This window comes from Ammodytes marinus (assembly GCF_949987685.1).
Source record: "Ammodytes marinus genome assembly, chromosome: 18".
In the NCBI taxonomy this organism is placed as follows: Eukaryota; Metazoa; Chordata; class Actinopteri; order Uranoscopiformes; family Ammodytidae; genus Ammodytes; species Ammodytes marinus.
Window position 1 is genome coordinate 10874967 of NC_137222.1, and position 18993 is coordinate 10893959.

At 42.1% G+C, this 18993-nt stretch overlaps 2 protein-coding genes across 3 annotated transcripts; both read left to right on the top strand.

Moving 5' to 3' along the window:
* The first annotated feature begins 24 nt into the window (after nucleotides 1-24).
* Nucleotides 25-2284, top strand: tmem141 (transmembrane protein 141). Its single transcript, XM_080046457.1, has 5 exons — nucleotides 25-179; nucleotides 372-438; nucleotides 1450-1533; nucleotides 1762-1872; nucleotides 2114-2284. Exons 1-5 carry the CDS (start codon nucleotides 126-128, stop codon nucleotides 2173-2175), a joined length of 378 nt encoding a protein of 125 aa, XP_079902583.1. The 5' UTR covers nucleotides 25-125; the 3' UTR covers nucleotides 2176-2284.
* Nucleotides 2285-7251: 4967 nt separating this feature from the next.
* sapcd2 (suppressor APC domain containing 2) lies at nucleotides 7252-18207 on the top strand. 2 transcript variants are annotated; one of them, XM_080046914.1, is made up of 6 exons: nucleotides 7252-8293; nucleotides 11206-11339; nucleotides 14994-15140; nucleotides 15825-15926; nucleotides 16384-16503; nucleotides 16596-18207. In XM_080046914.1, exons 1-6 carry the CDS (start codon nucleotides 7477-7479, stop codon nucleotides 16722-16724), a joined length of 1449 nt encoding a protein of 482 aa, XP_079903040.1. In that variant the 5' UTR covers nucleotides 7252-7476; the 3' UTR covers nucleotides 16725-18207. The 2 variants fall into 2 exon arrangements, with proteins under 2 accessions (XP_079903040.1, XP_079903041.1); XM_080046915.1 differs by having other exon boundaries at nucleotides 16387-16503.
* The last annotated feature ends 786 nt before the right edge of the window (nucleotides 18208-18993 follow it).

Below are 18993 nucleotides of genomic sequence, written 5' to 3' on the forward strand. Positions count from 1 at the left end.
TCTTCTTGGTGTGCGGCACGGAAGTTTTATAACAGCAGTGTTATGTATACACTCCCAGAATGGAAATAGTGTTACATTTCATCTAAAACGTTCAGTTCCAGCCTCACAACACAAAAGCTTAAAACATGGTCAACCTCGGTATCAGAAGAGTGGACGATACGCTCGCGGCAAAACACCCTGTGAGTTTGTATTCTTTTATGCAGTCCGTTGAACTCTGGAGGACACTGACTGTCAAATGAACCAAATTCTGAACACACTGTAGGCTACTTTGCAAATGTCCTGCAATGAAATGCCTATGTTTTAACACAATCAAACTGGCAGGGACAGCTGTTGTTTTTTGTTTGCATCTAGCCCTGTTTATTTGTTTTTAGGGTTTAGGGCAGTATGCTGCCTGTCAGTCTCGTGCCTTCATGAAGGGGACGGGGACCTTTATACTCGGTAAGTGATGTTACTTTTCCCACATGAGGAAATACAATGTAATTGTTTATGTATTTTGTATGGCATTTAAAAATAATATAATGGATTATTTTCCCTTTTCAAACAATTTACTTCATTATTTGTTTCTGTTTCTGAACTGATTAATCTATGATTTAATGATTAAATTATTTATATACTAGGCTATCTATGGTTAAATTAAAATTATACTAAGTCAGACTCAGAAGTCAATGAACCAATGAAAATACGGTCACAAAATTATATTCACCAATGTATGCCACATGAGGGAGCTACATCCTGCAAATGTTTCTGTCATTAAAGTGGCATGTTTTTCATTACATGGTGCATACACACTATGCAAGAATATCTGTTCAATCAGTCCGAACTCATCACAGACTGAGGATGTGCTGTGTAATGATAATGTTTTTTTATTAATATATTCTTTGGTATGATTTTATCCAATGAAGTGACATGATGAACTACACAATCGTGGATTTCACACAAATGTATATGAAGTATAGTGACATTAGAAGAAAGACTTTAACAAATACAAATGTTTGATTTATTTTTTCTATGTCCATGTAGCCGTTTCACATCCCCACAGTTGTTATTGTTGGTCACTGACATGTTGTCATGATACTATTTTCCACAAATGAAGAAAGATCTATAGAAATTTACACCAATTACTTTCAAAATAACCTCAGAAATCACCCAATTTGGTGTCTTGGCCATGGACTGAGCATATACACATCACATCCAAGTTCTATAGGTTATTGAAAATCACGATAGATGTAAACCCTCCAAACCATAATGGTTCCTATAATTGATTCCTTGTCAGGTGAAATTTAAAAAAATATAAATATCTAATTGGGATTGAAAAATTCACAATGTAAATACTTTCCTGCCTTCCATACCTATAGTATGTTATGAATATTGAATGAGCCAGGGGGAGTTTAAGTTTGTTGCTTCTGCTAGATTTGCCACTTGAGATGTGTCCTGTGTTGCTTTTTACAGGTACTGCTGGTTTATTTGTTGTTCAGAAGGCTCTCCAGAGGAAGCTTCCTTATCCTCTTCAGTGGAACCTACTCATTTCAATAGGTGAGAATTGAAACACAGGCTTTAAAATGGTACAAGCTATCCGCAGTGATTTTCTCTCTGGCCAGCCAACCATACTCACTCTCTGTTTTATTTATTTAACCTTTATTTAACTCTCTCTCCTCTCTCTCTCTCTCTCTCTCTCTCTCTCTCTCTCTCTCTCTCTCTCTCTCTCTCTCTCTCTCTCTCTATCTCTATCTCTATCGTAACTTCTGTCTCCTCCCCTCGAAGTGGCGTCTTCGGTGGGAAGTTATGCAGTGACTCGCTGGGAGACGCAGAAATGCACAGACCTCTGGATTCTGATAGAAACAGGAAAAGTCCCGGACAGATCACCACCACAGGGTGAGCTGCAGAAAAACGCAGAAATTCCGCCATCACCCGTCATCATGGCTGGAAAATGTTGCAATGTGGTTGTGTGAAATGTTTGTGGTAGTAACTGTCCCTGTAAGAATCATCTTTGAGTAAGAGAATACACAGTCTTCTTATTGAGGAAAATGCTTTTTTTTTGTTCAGATTATCATGATGAAACAAGATAAATTGGTTTCATGCTGCATGCTTACCCGAGTCTGCGTTTGCCTTTCAGTGCCTAAACCAGAGGAATCCAAAGGACCCGAAAAGACACAGTATGGCGACGTGATGGACTAAACATCATATTAAAACAAACTTGAGTATGTACTGTAAATAGCTACACCTTTTTCTTCTTCTTCTTCTTCTTCAAAAACACCACATGAATAAAGTGACATTTTCAGATTCAGTGTTTGTGGAGCGTTTGAATTTCATAACAGCCTTACTGTCTGGATAAACAGATGCAGATCCTCAACCAGAGGTCAGGAATTAGTTTGGTGGGGTTTTTTTTTTAGGAGGAATCCCATGTTAAGCTTGTGATCCAGTATTATTATTATTATTTGGATGTGTTTGTTTGACATGCAACAGGATTAACACCATACTGCCAGAACCAGCCACTAGAGGTCACTGGGTAGTTTGTGGGATTTGCAGTGCCGCCGCTGCACGTTGTAGCCACTGGTGAAAAGTAAATGACCACTTTCTGTTTTCAAGCGTACAATCCATCATTTTAATTGTGTGTGCTGTTGGACTACAGAGATCATCGTAGAATGATTTGTCCTTGTGAATGAATAGATATTCCTGCCTATACATTACAATGCACAGTGCAGCAGCGTGTTAATCCTTGCGAAATCATTTACTGATGTTGCTTTCAGCCAGTGCATGTTCATTCATCTGTGTTCAGCTCAGCGATGCTGTAATAAACCCTGCGATATCTCAGGATGACGAAATGTTAAATCCTCTTTGGATTTATATCAATTTGGCATCTGTGTCGAAACATAGATTCCATGAGGCAAGCTGCTAATTTAGAACGTCAGCATGAAAGCATTAAGTAGGTTAATAAGATGAAAAGATTTGAGGGGAAATGTAGAAGGAAAAAGGGAGTAAAGAAGTTTTGAGAGGTAAAAAGTGGATTGTTTCTATAATGTGAGCTATTCTCCAGTGGGGAACTTGAGATCTACCTCCAGCCTGCAAATGTGAAACTGTTATGAATTTGAATTTGATTTTTTTTTGTTAACTAAATGCTTGATTTACTGTTACTGTACTATATATTGAGATATCATAGCTGTGTACTTATTGGTTTTCATTGCCCTTGGTATAAGTTGCTTTGGACATATTTGTGTGGTATAATTAGTCAAAAATGCTGATATGTTGGAAACTGATCCATCCTGTGTTAAGAAGTGGTAATATGCAGCTGTCTGAGTGGATCAGGTCCCCCATAACTATAAACCCCAGAAATCTGGTTTACATGTCAATAAATATGTTAAAGATGCCTAAACATCTCAAAATCACTAATATGAGGGCGCTTGTGGTGTAGTGGTTATAGCGTCCATCCCCCATGAGGGTCAGTCCTCACAACAGACCCGGTTTGAATCTGTTCTCTGCCCCATAAATAAAGCATTGAAAATGACAAAAAAAAAACATGTCACTTTAATTTATTCTGGAACACAGGCTATGACACACTTCATGGGGTAGAATAAATTATACTATTAATATTTCTCACATATCCGGTTCCTATCTTGACTTTATCCCTATTGATTAAGAGACTTAGGGTGTATTCACACATGGAAAGTCAGTTAGTTCACTTGCTTTGGTCCAGACCAAATAGAATTTGGATTTTTTTGTTTGGTGTGGTCCACTTTCATATTGCCCCTTTTGCAAGTGAACCAGCATTACGAAGCAAAACCACACGTGATCTAAGGTCATTCATTCATTGGACAGACATTCTGGGGTGGAGAGAAGCAGGAAGAACGAAGTAAAAACTGCGAATTTATCATTGATATAATATGGAGTTAAAAATAATAAAAATGCCTACATCTAGCCTATAAATAAAGAAGAAAAAAATCTAATTATTGTTGTTTCATATGTTTATAATATGTAGCCCTATGACAATGCCACGTTATGTGGCTTCTAGCCTACGATGTGAAACATCATTTTTACTGTATTTTTGCTGCTGGACGCGCGACTCGCGTGAAGAATAGGCTCAAACTGAAACACAGCTGATTAAGCTGTGTATCAGCTGGGTGTCAGTTCGGCGCAGTTCAGCACCAAACTGACACGGGGACAGTATTGACGGTCCCGTTGGGAAGAACAATAAAAACACACACTTCATGCAAAGCGCAGCGTGAACCTGTTGGCACTGTAGGCTACGGGAGACGCTCCTCTCCATCTGATCGCTGATCCGCACGCATCATTATCAAATGTAATATTTTCGCTCGGGGCTCCCGGTCAAACCACAACTAATCTTCCTAACAATGGCGACAACAACACTTTCCCATAATGTGAAGCTGATGGCGATTTATTAAAAAAGAAAAGAAAGAAAAGGCACAGTGCTTCCTGCAATTGGGTCGGATCGAGTCCGGCCAAATTCACACCACAAACGAACTGCAGCAGAGTGCGTTTTGAAGCGCATCGAGACTACCTCTTCAGCTGGGTCTCGGAGCGTTTGTTTGGTCCGCCCCCGAGTGCGATTGCTGTATTCACACCTGTCTGAAAGATGCGCACCAAAGGTGGAAGTGCACCTGAGTTCGTTTCAACCGAACTAAACACAGCATGTGTGAATACACCCTTAATGCCTGGCATCAATGAACTGGACACCCGACACTTTGAATAAATGTATCTGTCAATGCAGAATATTTTTGTGTTGGTAAACATGTCCACAAAGACAAAAGAAAAATGTGATTGTGATTGCACTCTGCCTTTTGTAAAGCACGCTGTGACTCCAGTCAGTGTATTTGCATGCCTGAACTAGTTTGTACAATACAGGGTCAGTAACATAAATTCTGCACCATGCAGCGCGGGCCAGTGAAACAATAGAGTCTTTCAAGCACGCTTTAGCACCTCGAGTGAATGAAGCGACCAAAGTCCAGGGCTTTGATTCACTGAGAGCAACCCAAAGAAAGCCCACTTATTCCCAGAGCTGCAAAACACAAACCCACACCGGCAACATTTGGATTGGTGCACTTCATAGTAAAGGCAATCAGTATAAAGGGAAGAATTTGGCTTTGATTTTGATATTTTCCATATTTGTGCAGCCCCTATCCGCCCACACTCTGGCTTCCTCTTGCTCTCTTCCTCCCACTGCAATTCAAATCTGATTTAACACCTCCAAGATTGGAAGGTTGCATTCCCGTTCTGTCTCCCTCTATCTCATCCCCTAAAGAAAAAAAAATCAATGTAAACAAAACTGCTCTCATAAGCGTTTGAATGCTTTTGTCAGATTCACATTGATGCTGTGGAAAGGAAAGACTTAGAGAAACAGAGAGCACTCTGGATGTAATCAGGAGAGTGTTAGTGTGAGTAAGTGTGTTACATGAGACGACTGAATGCCCAATATGAGCTGAAGATCAGTACATGTCCAATAACTAAGACAAAAAGCGATGGACTGACCTTTTGGCACGCTTGGCAACCACTGGCGAGGTTTATAAAGCCTACAGTGTGTGTGTGTGTGTGTGTGTGTGTGTGTCTGTGTGAGAGAGAGTATGTGTGCATGTGCGTGACTACATGAGAAAAGAGAAGATGAGCAGAGCATGAGCAAGCGTTCGACCCTGTACGAGTGGAGTGATCCCACTGAGCCGAGCTGCAACTGGACAGTGTGTCTCCTTCTCCTCTTTCTTTCTCTATCTGCCTCTTCTTTGGTTATATAACCATCCAGCCTGAAATGCAAGTGCAAGACAATAAAGTAGCCCAGAAAGGAAAAAGCAAACCGCTCCTGATCTAAATCTAAACACTATTATTAGGTATTTGAACATCTGATTTATATCTCTAGCCCACAGTCAAAATCAATTCCCACAACTGAATGGGTTAACAACAACAACTGGTGATGAGTGATTGACTGACTGTCAAGAGGGAGTGGGGGGATTCATTGATTGTGTGTCCTCGCTGTCGGCCTCATTTTTTCACAAAGCAATAGAAGCAGAGTGAATTTGATGAATACACAAGAGGAAAAAACTTTATGCGTGACTATCTGCTCTGAGAAATTCAGGTTGTGTGCATGCAAGCTGCTGATGCATGATGAAGATTCCTTTGAGAGAGATAGAACACACAGTTAACCCTTAATTTAGACAGGATTATTTGTTGCTATTGTTGTCACAAGATCGTAGCCTAATAAGGGGATTAGCCACACACACACACACACACACACACACACACACACACACACACACACACACACACACACACACAAAGACACACACACACACACACACACAGACACAAACAACTAGTCGAAAAGAGACATCTCCTTGCGCTTCAGTTAACTCCAATGAGGACAACAAAACTTCAGTAAAAGTTAACGAATGGACCAGTCAACAAACCATCCAAGTTGACCAAAAGAAGTAACACTGGTGGAGCTGCTTTCAAGGATGTCTGAAACCCAAAGTCCAGCTGGTTTCAGATGAGCAGATGAGGAAAGCTCCATGCCAGTCTGAGACTCAGACCGAGAAAAAGAGACACATCTTCACAATCTTTTGCAAGGTCTGTAAGCGAATGGATTAGGCAAGATAGAAATAAATTTAATGTAGAGAGAGTAACGTTAGGTCCTCCATTGAGAGAAATGTGCCGTGTCATAGCAGTCTGTCTTATTATTTGAATGTAACGCAACATACCACAGTCAGTTACTCTTCTACATTTATGGAACTCCCCCACTCCCCCCATTGAATAATGTTGTAATAAACAGGGTTTTTAATAAAAATATAACATTACCTACTAGAATGTGTTAACATTGCCTGTCATCTGAGACATAAACAACATAACTGGGTGAACCTTTTGGTCCAGGATATTCATTAGAATCACATAGCCTTTGATTGACATTGTTGTTTAATCATGGAGATAGAAAGTGTAAGGTCATTTCAAGATGTGGAACAAAAGGAGGTGTGTGTGTGTGTGTGTGGGGGGGGGGGGGGGGGGTTGGGGCTGTAAGGTGATAGTTTACCCAGCTCTTTCTCGTTATGTGGAGGGAGTTGGGGGGGATAATATCCAGGGCTTATGAATAACGTCTCAGCATTAGTAATAACAAAAGCACAACTCAAACTGGAGCCTACCTCACGCCTGCACCAATGAGCGCTGAGCTCGCGCACACCGCGGCCAATGGCTGGTCCCGGGACGCTTGCAAACAGCCGTTTGAAGGGCGGTCCTCGCCAGAAAAAGGAAAGTATGGATCACAGAGCTGCTGCGCTTCGGTGTTAAGGTAGAATCTCAAAACAGTCAAATATAGGGAATATTTCATCTTAAACACTTTGTAAAGATATGTATTTGGCTGTTCAGTGAGCGTGTACTGCTTGTTTTTTTTAATTCTGTTTGTTCTGGTGTGTGTTTATGTAAAGTTAGCCAACTTCGCTCGGCGTGTTTTTGATTGATTAGTCAGCGGAGATTATCGACACATTCATGGCTTTGCTAGCGACAGAGCAGGCCTGCAAACTCAACGGAACGTCGGCGATTTACGGCAGAGTTGGACCGAGAAAAGAAGTGTATCAAGGCAAAGCGGAGGGCTTTAAACCTGTCAAAATGCAGCCAAAGAAAGACACAGAGTATTCAACAGATGGCCTGCCCAAAGCCTTCCTGCAAAGCCTGAGGACCCTTTTTGATATTTTGGATGACGCTGGACGGGGATATGTGCACATCTCGGAGATCGAGAGCCGCTGGCAGGGCGCGGACACCCGGGGACTGCCCGGCGGGGTGCTGGGCTGTCTGAGGAGGGTCACCCCGCCGCATGGCTGCCTAACCTTTGAGCGGTTCGTCGCTGGGCTGCGCTACTCCATGCTCAACCCGGAGAACAGCGCCCACTTCACCAAGGCCCAGGCCGCCGTGCACCCGCAGCAGCAGGCACCGGCGCATCCCCAGAAACCCGCCCCGCTGTCCACGTGCAGTGTCGGGGTTCGGGTTGAGAACAAGGTCCGTCCGCTGGGGCCGAGCAACGTGACCAACATCCAGCAGCAGCACCGGGCGTCCTCCCTGCAGAGCCGGGCCAGGCCGGTGGAGGAGGGGGCCGGGTACGCCGCCCTGTGTGGTCCAGCTCCGTACAGCGCGGGCTGCTTCGACAGGTCCGGGCGCAGTACGGAGCGGAACTCCATCGCTCCCCCGGGGGTTGGGTGTTACCGGACCGAGCCGAACCAAGCTACCACCAAACCAGCACAGCTCCAGCAGAGCCGGGTCAGGTGCATTGAGTCGCTCGCTCTGGAGTCACCGCAGCTCCAAAGGCCAAGTAAGTGGTTCCATAAAAGCCACATGTCAGTTCGTGTCAATTAATAACATATGAAAACTTCTCTTTGTAAAAATCCCAAAACAACACAACACACAGAAACACAAAACATATCGCTCTTCTATTCTGCCCATCAACAGTTTTTTTTTTATATCTGTTGATTTTTCTCTATTAGGCTAATGTTCAGCCTTTAATAAAACGCCAATATAGAGTGAAAATTATCCATCATGCTCCCCCAACGCCAAACATGATCTCTTTAAATAGCTTGTATTGCCTGAACAACAGTCTTTCGAAGACTTAAATGATGAATCAACTAGCTAACTCTTTGTATTATTACAGCACTGCTGTGAATCAAATAGATTCATGCAAAATGCTCCTGCATCTGCGTTTCAGTAGCTTACTCCCATGTATTTATAACTCAACATTTATCTTTGTTAGTGCCATAGTTTCAATTTGCAGCTGATTAAAGGCAAAATCTTGGGAACCAAAATAATGCGCATGAGTTCCCTACTTATCCACTAGAACACTTGAGACAGAATTCCCATGAACAAGCCATTTCATTGCGTGCATAGCTGAGTTAATATGTACACCGCAGTCTTGCCAGCTTTAATCTCATAGTCTGAATTAATAGGATGCAGTGATCCATGAGGTACAAGTGTGCAATGTCTGCAGCAGAGTGCTTTCAGTGTTTGACATCCACGGGGAGCCTGACAGCGCTAAACTTGGTAAACGGTAAAAGGCCTTCTTTGACTGAATCTCAATGTGGAAGGTCAACAACAATTATTGTTGGGTTTTGGCAACACACTCCTCCTCAGGTATCAGTATTATGTCACTTCTTAAACAGGCCCCTGTTTAATGGCCGTTTGCTTTGACTAGTTGAATAATTGCTGTTGTTAACCCCGGGTCAGGTCAGGGGTCGTGTCAGGAGGTCCTGCAGAAATGTATCTTTATCTTGAGGGTTTGCCTCGTGGAGGGAACACAGTCGTTCCTCGGTATTGGCCCCTTGTCAGTTGCATGTGATTCCATTTGTTAGTTTTTTCCCCCGTTAGCCGAATGTTGGAGTAGCTGCTGCTGAGAAATCCTCACATTGCCTGCTCATAATCAGGTTCATACAGGCTGCAGGCTCTCAGTCTTCATACAGACTCACTCGTACGAGGGCTCTTTTACATGCTCTCTCGCTTTCTCTCACACTCATTCACACACTCGGTGACACACACACACACACACACACACACACACACACACACACACACACATTCAGCGAGAGTCTGTCCGTGTTTGCCTGATCTCTGTACAGCCAGGCCTGTCTGGAGCTATAAAAGTGACACTGTAGCCCTCGGGGCATTCACTGTTTAGTTACAGCATTTGCAGTACAGTGTTTTAATTCAGATAGACAGAGATACACTGTGTGGCCAAAAGCATGCATACTTGTTTTGTGTACTTTTGGTCCGTATGTGTTAGTACAAATGAAGGGAAATCATTTGTGCTATATACTCTATAATGACATGATGATGACGCGTTTGTGCAAAAAATCCCATAATCCCAACACCTGTGGGATGATTCGTCCAGCATCAGTTGTTCTTGTGGCTGAATGGGAACAAGTCCCTGCAGTTTTGACAGTGGAGGCCACACCATATCAATGCCCACAGTGTTGGATTGGGATTTACGTAAAATCATACGTGTGTAATATTATGTAGACAGACAGACCACCGGTGTTCATGCTGTAATCTCTCTCATGCAGCCGAACCCTGTTGGATTAGGCCAGATTACAGCGGACGGTCCCGGGGTTCACTGAATCACGGCAGTGGTTAAATCCTACCCAACACTCACCCAAAATCCTGCCAATCTCTCTCTCTCTCTCTCTCTCTCTCTCTCTCTCTCTCTCTCTCTCTCTCTCTCTCTCTCTCTCTCTCTCTTTGACTTTCTCCTGGTTTTGGGAAAGCAGTAGTAGTGTACACATGAGTCTAAAAATCTAACCGCTATAATACCTCCGTTACCGTGAGGGAAATCCCTGCATACATATGACCACTGAGATACTTTGCCAAGTTTATACACGCAATTGGAAGAGCCTAGAGGCACTTATCCACTTCAACAGATCTACAGTGTCTTTCAACTGAGAGGAAACCCTCAACACACAGAACAAATGACATACAAAGGTACAAAGGAGCAGAGCAGAGACTGAATGAATATCATTTGTATGTGTTGTCTAACTGGGTTACCGTATGAGTTTCAAAGTTCATTTCTTGAGATTAGTTATCATGAAATAGTGGAGGTTAATATTTACTTCCTCCACTGAACTCAGTCGAATAATCAAACAAGGGATAATTTTTGATTCATGAGTAGTTGCACAATACACAATTTGTATTTATTTGATTCCCAATTAATTTAATATAACATTTACTTTTACCATTACTCTGTTGTGTAATTAAAGTCCTCCTGCCTTGTTGATACCAGATTTGCAGAGTACAGCTCCCTCCTGTGGTGCACAATTAATGTCTTGTGTTATCTCTCACATTTCTTACATAAAGAACATGCATGACTGAAAATGTGCAATAATCCAACATAATAACACAGTCATATTACATTTGAAACTAAAAAAGTTTTTGTTGTGCGTTGATGTTCACTCTGGATTACATTCTTTGAATGAACAATTTGGAACACACCCCCATACCTGAATAATAAAAAATAAATAACCACTACTGTTTCTTAGTTAGTGGCCAGAAGTGCTCAACAAATATTTGAGTATTTTTCAATTGCCACTACAGTAATTCATATTTTCCCAAAAGGATTGTGAAGTGTTTTTACCTCCCTGTATATTTCAACTAGTAAAACTGCAGCAGTAAAAGTAAAAGAGCATTCCTGAGTACAGTGATGTGTTGACCTTGATTCGACCTGTCTGTTTCACATTTGTCTAGATGTTGTGAAATCCGGTTTACCGAGATCTCAGAGCGAATCAGCAACAGGATTTACCGGCGGCTCCAGGCGACATGGGCGGAGTCGGGATGAACAGAGGCGGCATACCATATCCAACGGAGTGGATTACGGAATGGTGGGTACACACACACACACACACACACACACACACACACACACACACACACACACACACACACACACACACATGTAAACCGTCTCTACCAAGTTTCCTAAAGGTGCCACCCCTGAGCCATAGTCCTACTCATGTTTCAGTGAGAGACATTTCTGGGGATCAGTGTAGTGGTATTTGTATAGGCTACTGTACATTCAGTTTTACATCGATAAACTCATTAGTGATATGCATTTGTTTGCTGTGAATCGCTTCAGGTTCTTTAAATGTACCTTCACCGTGCTGTCTGTCACCACAGTCACCATTTCATTTTACAATACCTCTTAAAATATAAATTTATTAAAAAAAACATCTGGCCATCACAGGTAAAAAAATAGCTAACAAAAAAAAACATAATAATAAAGCTGCAAATCACTATTTGAAGGAGCCCCTAAAGTGACATCACATGCCCATGTCACTTAATGGGCTCGGTACTATTTGACATTATGCAAACATTCTATGTCTGTTGGAATTACACAGTGATGCTCGTGCTTTGATTATAAATAACCAAACCCACAGAGAAGTGTGGCTGATTTGAATGTTAAACACGTCATTGCAGCTCGGAAACATGTCTTTTTTTTCACCTTTTTTAAGTTAATTTTACAGCGCAGACAGATTTAAACAGAGTATGGAAGCAATCAGTGGCCTTTATTACTATGCTAATTGAATCATGATTTCTTTCCACTGTATTCGAATGAACTTATTCTCCAGCCAAATAAGGTTGTGGTTGCTGTGATGTTGTTTCCAAACAGTGAACGTTGACAGAATATTTTATTTTCATTTATTTTTTGGTGTACATAAACTATTCACAAAATTGTTCCTTCCATCAGTTGACGGACATACATTTCAGTTTTCATAATCAATTAATAATAATCTTTCCAGCAATGACGCCGAAAGAAATGTCTGGTTCCAGGTTCTCACATCTTGAACATTTGCTGCCTTTCTTTGTCCAATCTGACCGTAAATTTAATATCCTTAGACATCAACTTTTGTTGGTCGGACAAAACACACAATTTCAATCTGTCGCCCGTTCTAAGATACTAGAACACACAGGATGTTAACATACAAGTTTCTTAATGTTCAGAATATTTCTGCATCATAACCTCTTTTCCTACTAGAGGCCCATGCCTGGTCTGCATTGAGATCAACTTTAAGGATTTGAAGTGTGATTGGATATCACAAGGGTTGAAGATGTTTGTCAGAAAAACACTATTACTTAACGTGGAAAAGTAAACAGTTGCAGAGAGTCAGTAGTACAGGGCAGGACGGACTCTTCTCCGTTTCACTTTCTATTGGCCCCCACATTCCCCCTCCCACCCATCTGCTTTCCCTCACTCTGCCCCTCCCACCCTCCAGTGCCTCCCTTCACTCTCCGTCTGTCTCTCTCCCCCTGCCTCACCATATCCCCACTCTCTCCAGCTCGCTAGCCTCTCTCTCTCCCTCTCTCTCTCCCCGTCTGTGTGGCCGTCTCCGTCTCTCTTTTCCCCCCTTGGAGAGAGGCTGACTGACTGACCCCCCCCTCCCTTCCCCCTGTGCGGCCCTCCCACCCAGGCCGACTGGGCCGGCCGCTGCCCAGATGGTAGTGAGGCGGGTCGGGCCCAGGGGCCTGCTGGTGGAAGCAGAGGACTCGGTGGGGCGGCCCGGCCCAGCCTGGACGGCCGTCTGGGCTGCCTACACTACCGTCTTCATCCCCCTCAGCAGCAGCCTTTACAGCAGCAAGGCCCTGCACTTTTTCCTCTGGGTGAGTAGGACGAGAGAGAGGGAGGGAGAGAGAAAGGAAGAGAGCAGGAAAGAGAGAGAGGTGGTGGTCGTAGAGGAGATCTTTCAGAATTTGAAGATGTCCACCAGGCTGTTTGTTATTGGTTGATATGTAATCTTGTAAAGGAACTTACTTTAACAATTTTTTTCAAGTTGTTTATCAAGTAGAAAAAATTGCAATTATTTGCTGGTTACACTTTTGTACTTTTTTCCACCCGTTTAATCTAATCGCTACTTTGTTATTTGAAGAACGTTTGGGGATTTTGTTAGCTGTTACTTGCTGTGGTATTAAAGAGTCTTGATGAGGTTTTTGACAGTGCCGAAAGGAGTGTATTAGTTCACTTACAGAATTGAATCGACAACAGCTCAAGTCACTGATCAAGCGCAAATGTAAAACAATAGTTCTAAGCTAATTTGAATATATGTGGCTTGTTTACTGTTGGTTGAACAAAACAGGCAAAAACATAAAATTGGTCCCTTAGGCATTTCTTACTGTTGTCTGATAGATATTTGTAAATAGTTGTTTGTTAGTCCCTTTTTCGGGGCCTTTTTGGACGTTTATGTTGCCTCTCAGCTGCTGTTGCATTGTAGGGCTTCAAGGTTTAGACAGTCAGTGTCACTGTGCTTTGTAGATACAGTTTTCAAAAGGCCGTTATGTTGTTCTTTGTATTTTTTTTTTCAGGGAAGCAGCTTGTGCAACGGTTGTCATGTTATTGTGTGTATTCATGCCTGCTCTTTCAGCCTGCACACAAACATACAAGCATAGACTTCTCCACAACCTTTCAGCCATTTGCTGCTCTGTTCCCCCTCTCTCCCTCTCTCTCTCTCTCTTTCTCTCTCTGCATGTGTTTCCTCTTCTTTGACTCCTTTTCTCTCTCTATATATAATGGTGGGTTCTGGGTCATGCTTCATTGTAGACATGGACCCTTCTCCTCCGACCCCCTAAAAGAAAAACACCCTCCCTTCCCTTCTTCCTCTGTTTTCTCATGCTGCAGGCTGTTTGGCAAAAACATGCCGAACAGGGTTTGATTCCAGACTCATATATAAGTTGTCCTCTCCTTAGTTTACATTTGCCCTGTGTTTATTGAGTGTTACTGTGTTTCTAAACAGCACCGATGAGAGTTGTTTGGTGGAATGTACTGAACTACACAAGGGGACGGAGGGATGGAGCAGTGTGAGAATAGAAAGATGACACACCAGGTGGCTGAATGCCAGCAGTGAGGCCTGCACTGTGGCTGTGTGCGGCATGGACAGCCTGGTCAGCACAACTCAATGAAGCCTTGCTGGGGTGCACACACACACACACACACACACACACACACACACACACACACACACACACACACACACACACACACACACACACACACACACACACACACGTCTCTCCCTCTTTCTCTTTCACACACACAGACACACTGGGGCGGCCATAGTTGAAGTGCTGTTTACCCCCATTCTTAGGTTGCTGCACAGTTGCCATGGCGCTGGACTGATTACTCCTCTAAACATTGTTCGAGTTAGGGAGCGAGTCCGGCACAATTGGCATTGGCGCCATTGTCTCCGCCTGCACAAAAGGCTGTGCTGCAGATGCCCCCGTAAAGAGATGGGAGTTTATCTACCACGCACAGGCCTAAATCAATCATTAGATTTAATCTTGGCAGCGATCCGAAAAGCTCTCTCAGTGACGGCATGATGAATATGAAAATGAAATATTTTCCCTCCACAGGGTCTCTCTGTGAAATCTGTCACTCCAGGCGGGTTTTGTTTTTGTCTGTTCTTAACAAAAAACTCCCCCGACCTTTTCACTCTCAACAACATTTAAATACAACTATTTTCTTTTATAACTTTCCACAAACACAGTTGAAGCAAATGAAAGAGCTGGAGCAGGAGAAGGACTCTCTGCTGGCGGGCCTGGAAGTGGTGGAGCGGGCCCGAGACTGGTACCAGGGCCAAATCCACAATGTGACCGAGAGACAGAGGCAGGTCGGCCAGAGCTCCCAGTGCACGGTCAGTCCAGACACTGAGATGGAGATGACATCTATGTGTTGTGTTTGATTATATTTCATCTTGAGAGAATATTTCAGACATATGATAGAGATGTATTGCTGTAAAACAACAAAATTGATATGGACAAACCACAACACATAAACCCCAAATATGAACTATACATCTGTTCGGAGAGATTTATGGTAAGATCTAATCATAAACAAGTAGTGGTCAAGTGTAAATCCATCAGTATTTATAGAATTGTTTTTATTATGTGCAACATTCAAACAGGGTAAAATCCCTTCTTAGGTTATGTTTCAAATTAAGCAAAACACTGAAAATATTTAAGTTTACTTGTTTGATAAAAAAAAAAGTAAGGAGAGATGTTCATGTCTTTTCATGGCAATATTACCGTATGCGCATTTCAAAACGCCTTCATTGCTGCGTGTCATTCTGAGAAGGGCATTCTGGGAACTGTAGGAACTGTATGAGACAGGTTAAGGGAACTTGGGTAAACCCAGATGAAGTAAAGCCATTTATGTCTTGCTCTGTTTTTGTTTGTGTCGTGTGACTCATGTGACTTTTTCTCACTATTTTATGTTGACGTCCTTTTACCACAGCTTGTCTTTAGTGTCTGTCCTTGTTCACCACTTTCTTGAATTTCATACTAACTGTTTTTTTTTTTTTTATATTATCTGCTCGCAGGATTTCTTCACAGAAGCCAATCAGAGTCGCATGAATGTTCTAATACCCAAACTGCAAGAAGTCAACCGCTGTCTTAATGACCTTATTTCCTGCACTGGGATGGTGAGTTTCGCCCACGCAGCTGACTTGTATTGTATTTCTATTTGATTCTAGTAAGACCTAAAAATGTTAAGTAGTCGAGTGTTTCTCTCTCTCTGTAAAGGCAATTTAATTCACTCTGAGTTAGTATGCTCAGATATGCTGAATTAAGCTTGAGGCACTGTTTTGGCAAAGTGCATCCTCCGAGCCCCTAACTTGGCTGCAGACTTTTTATTTATGGGAAAATCACAATGTCAAAAAAGTTATTAGGAAATTTGTTTGACCCAGAGCTTGAACGTCTTAAATGTTTCTCGCAATATTTTTCAGTGAAACCCTTATCTGAACCTGAAATAGACATCATCGGGTTAACAGTTATGACGTGCAAATAATAAAATAACAACATCTGAGAAACTCCTACACCTATATTATACTGTGGTGGATTTTCTTTCTTTGTGACTGGTTCCTCTTGGTTTTTTTCCAGCAGCCGTTTCCCTCCAGCGCTGCGCAGACAGCAGCGCTCTCAGCTAACTCCCAGCCTCCGGGCGCAGCTCCTCCACAAGCCATCCAGAGACTCAAGGACCAGAACCGACTTCTCACGCAGGTTCAAGACAATTCTGTAAACCAAGTCACTAACAGTCATACCCCCAGTCAGTGCCGTCCGTTTTAACTGTGTTTTATCTCCCTTTCCTTCAGGAGGTGACAGAGAGGAGCGAGCGGATAGCCCAGCTGGAGCAGGAGAAGTCGGCCTTGATAAAACAGCTGTTTGAGGCTCGGGCCCGCAACGCGCAAGACACCAGCACCATGGACTCTACCTTTATCTGAAAACAGTTACACTCCACGCCCCCAACACACCATCAGTGTGTTTCAGCCTGGAAATCCTCCTCAGCATGAGAAAAAGCTTCTTTTTTTATAAGACTGAAGCTGTCTGTTGTTTACCCTCACCTGTAGCGGTGATGCACCTTTAGCCACGACACTCCTACGCCCCCCTCGACTGCAGCAGCACGTCACCAAACCAATTCATGCACTATATGCACTGTAAAAAAAAAACACTCCGAGGAACACTTGACCCCAGAGTCCGGAGACTCTTTTACTTGCCGCATTCATGTTTACCGGAAATAAAACACTCCAGCTGCAAAAGACTGGAACACGTTGATAAGAATCTAGTTGGGTCTCATGAGATCCCATCACTCCATTGCTAGCCGGATTACAGCATCTGCAAGATCTCCACTCCTGCTCCCGAAATACTTTTTATTTTTTTACTCCTGCTGCTCGACTGCTCAGGCAGCGGAAAACATGAACATGAACTTAGTGTTCCAAGAAATTATTGGACAATAGGGGAGGTGGGGGGCTGGTTTCTGTTGGAATAAAATGCCATATTCTTACAGTTTACTACGAGAAAAAAAACATCTGCTTGCTGTGACCTATCAATTACATTTTTTGTTTAAACACTTTGGTACTTTGATCAAAATGATAATAATAAGATGCCCCTTTTTGCCTATGATGTTGTTCAGTATTTGCTTCCTTTTAATGTAAACTCATAATAATATGTTTACCTGACATTGGCTTTCTGGGTTTTTTAGAGTGTTTAATTTGAAACACGGAGAGAGACAGGAATCTCGAGAAGAGCAGTCTTTATTTTAGAGAAGCATGTTTTAATGTTAAGAACTTTCATCAATTTTTGAGATATTTGTTTTTGTTTTATTTTAAGAGCATGAGAAAAGAGATAGGTGGGCGCTCTACAGGCCACCGAGCTGTAGAGGCTGAGACAGATGAGAGAAGTTTGGAAAGTTTGCACGTAGAGGAGGAGTAGAGGAGGATAAACACGGTAGACGGTGAATGTGTCGGAGCCCCAACCCCATTCGTTGGGAGATCTTCTTGATGACACGTCAGAAAGAGAGAGAGAGAAAAAAGAAAAAGTTAAATAATCACTTTGGCTATCTATCTTTTGCATGGGTCAGATTTTTCAGCTCAAACATATTTATCTTCTGAAGAGATTTCTGTTTGACACCTGGAAGAGAAAACGTAAGCCGGGATGTATTTGCCTTGTCTTGTCATCGTAAATCGTTTTTTAACAGGGTTGGCTTTAGACTAAAACTGTCAAAGCATTTAGTTAGTGGGTGGTGGTGGTAGTAGGAGAAAAAAAAGCATTATAGTTTTGTTAATGTCTGTTTCCTACGTGTTTGATTGTATGTCTCTTGCTGCTCAAACTACATTATGTGTGAGTGAAACTCTTTTCCTTCTGCTTTCTATGGAGAGTATACTCCAACTTCAAATGAAATGTAAAATAATAAATACGACCAAACGATGCTGACTGCGGTTCTTCGGTGTCTCTGCAATGTGTTTTTCTCCTGATCTATCTCTATACACATGTATTTAAGGACAGAAAAAAACTCTTACACGGACATTTCAGAAATGATTTCATATATATTTTAAATGTGTACATTTTAGGATGTATTTATTTATTTTTAAAGCAACCCATTAGACTTAATTTAGTTTAAAATACAAAATATAAGGTTTTCGAACAGATGTTGTGTTATGTGATATACCAGTTTGGATCAAAAGCTCTTTCCGTTCTTAACATTAAACCTGCAGTGTGTAGAATTTTGGGTTTTATTTCCTAGCAGATTTTGTAGAAAGTAATTATAATATCCATAAGTACATTTAATTTAGTGCATAATAGCTAAAACATTTTTTTTGAATTGTTTATTTCTCCCTTAGAAAGGGTCTCATATATGTCCATATTTCTGCATATTTTGGACCAAGGCCTAGTGCCGCCATCTTGAAAGTGTCATAGTTGGAATGTCATCAGGTGCATTGTTTAAAATTTAGAATTGTTCTTGTCCTTGAAGGCCACTGTAGCTTCTGTTATTATTCGAAAGGGGTGGGGTTACCCAGGGAGTGTTGCATTCTAGAACTTTGTAGAACTTTCTTGATGATGTCATATTACACACTGCACCTTTAAAGGTGCAGTGTGTAATATGACATCATCAAGAAAGTTCTAGAATGCAACGTGTCACCTGATGACATTCCAAAAACATGGATTCCTCCAGAAGACTTGCCTGCTCAATGTACAAAATGTAATATTAATATT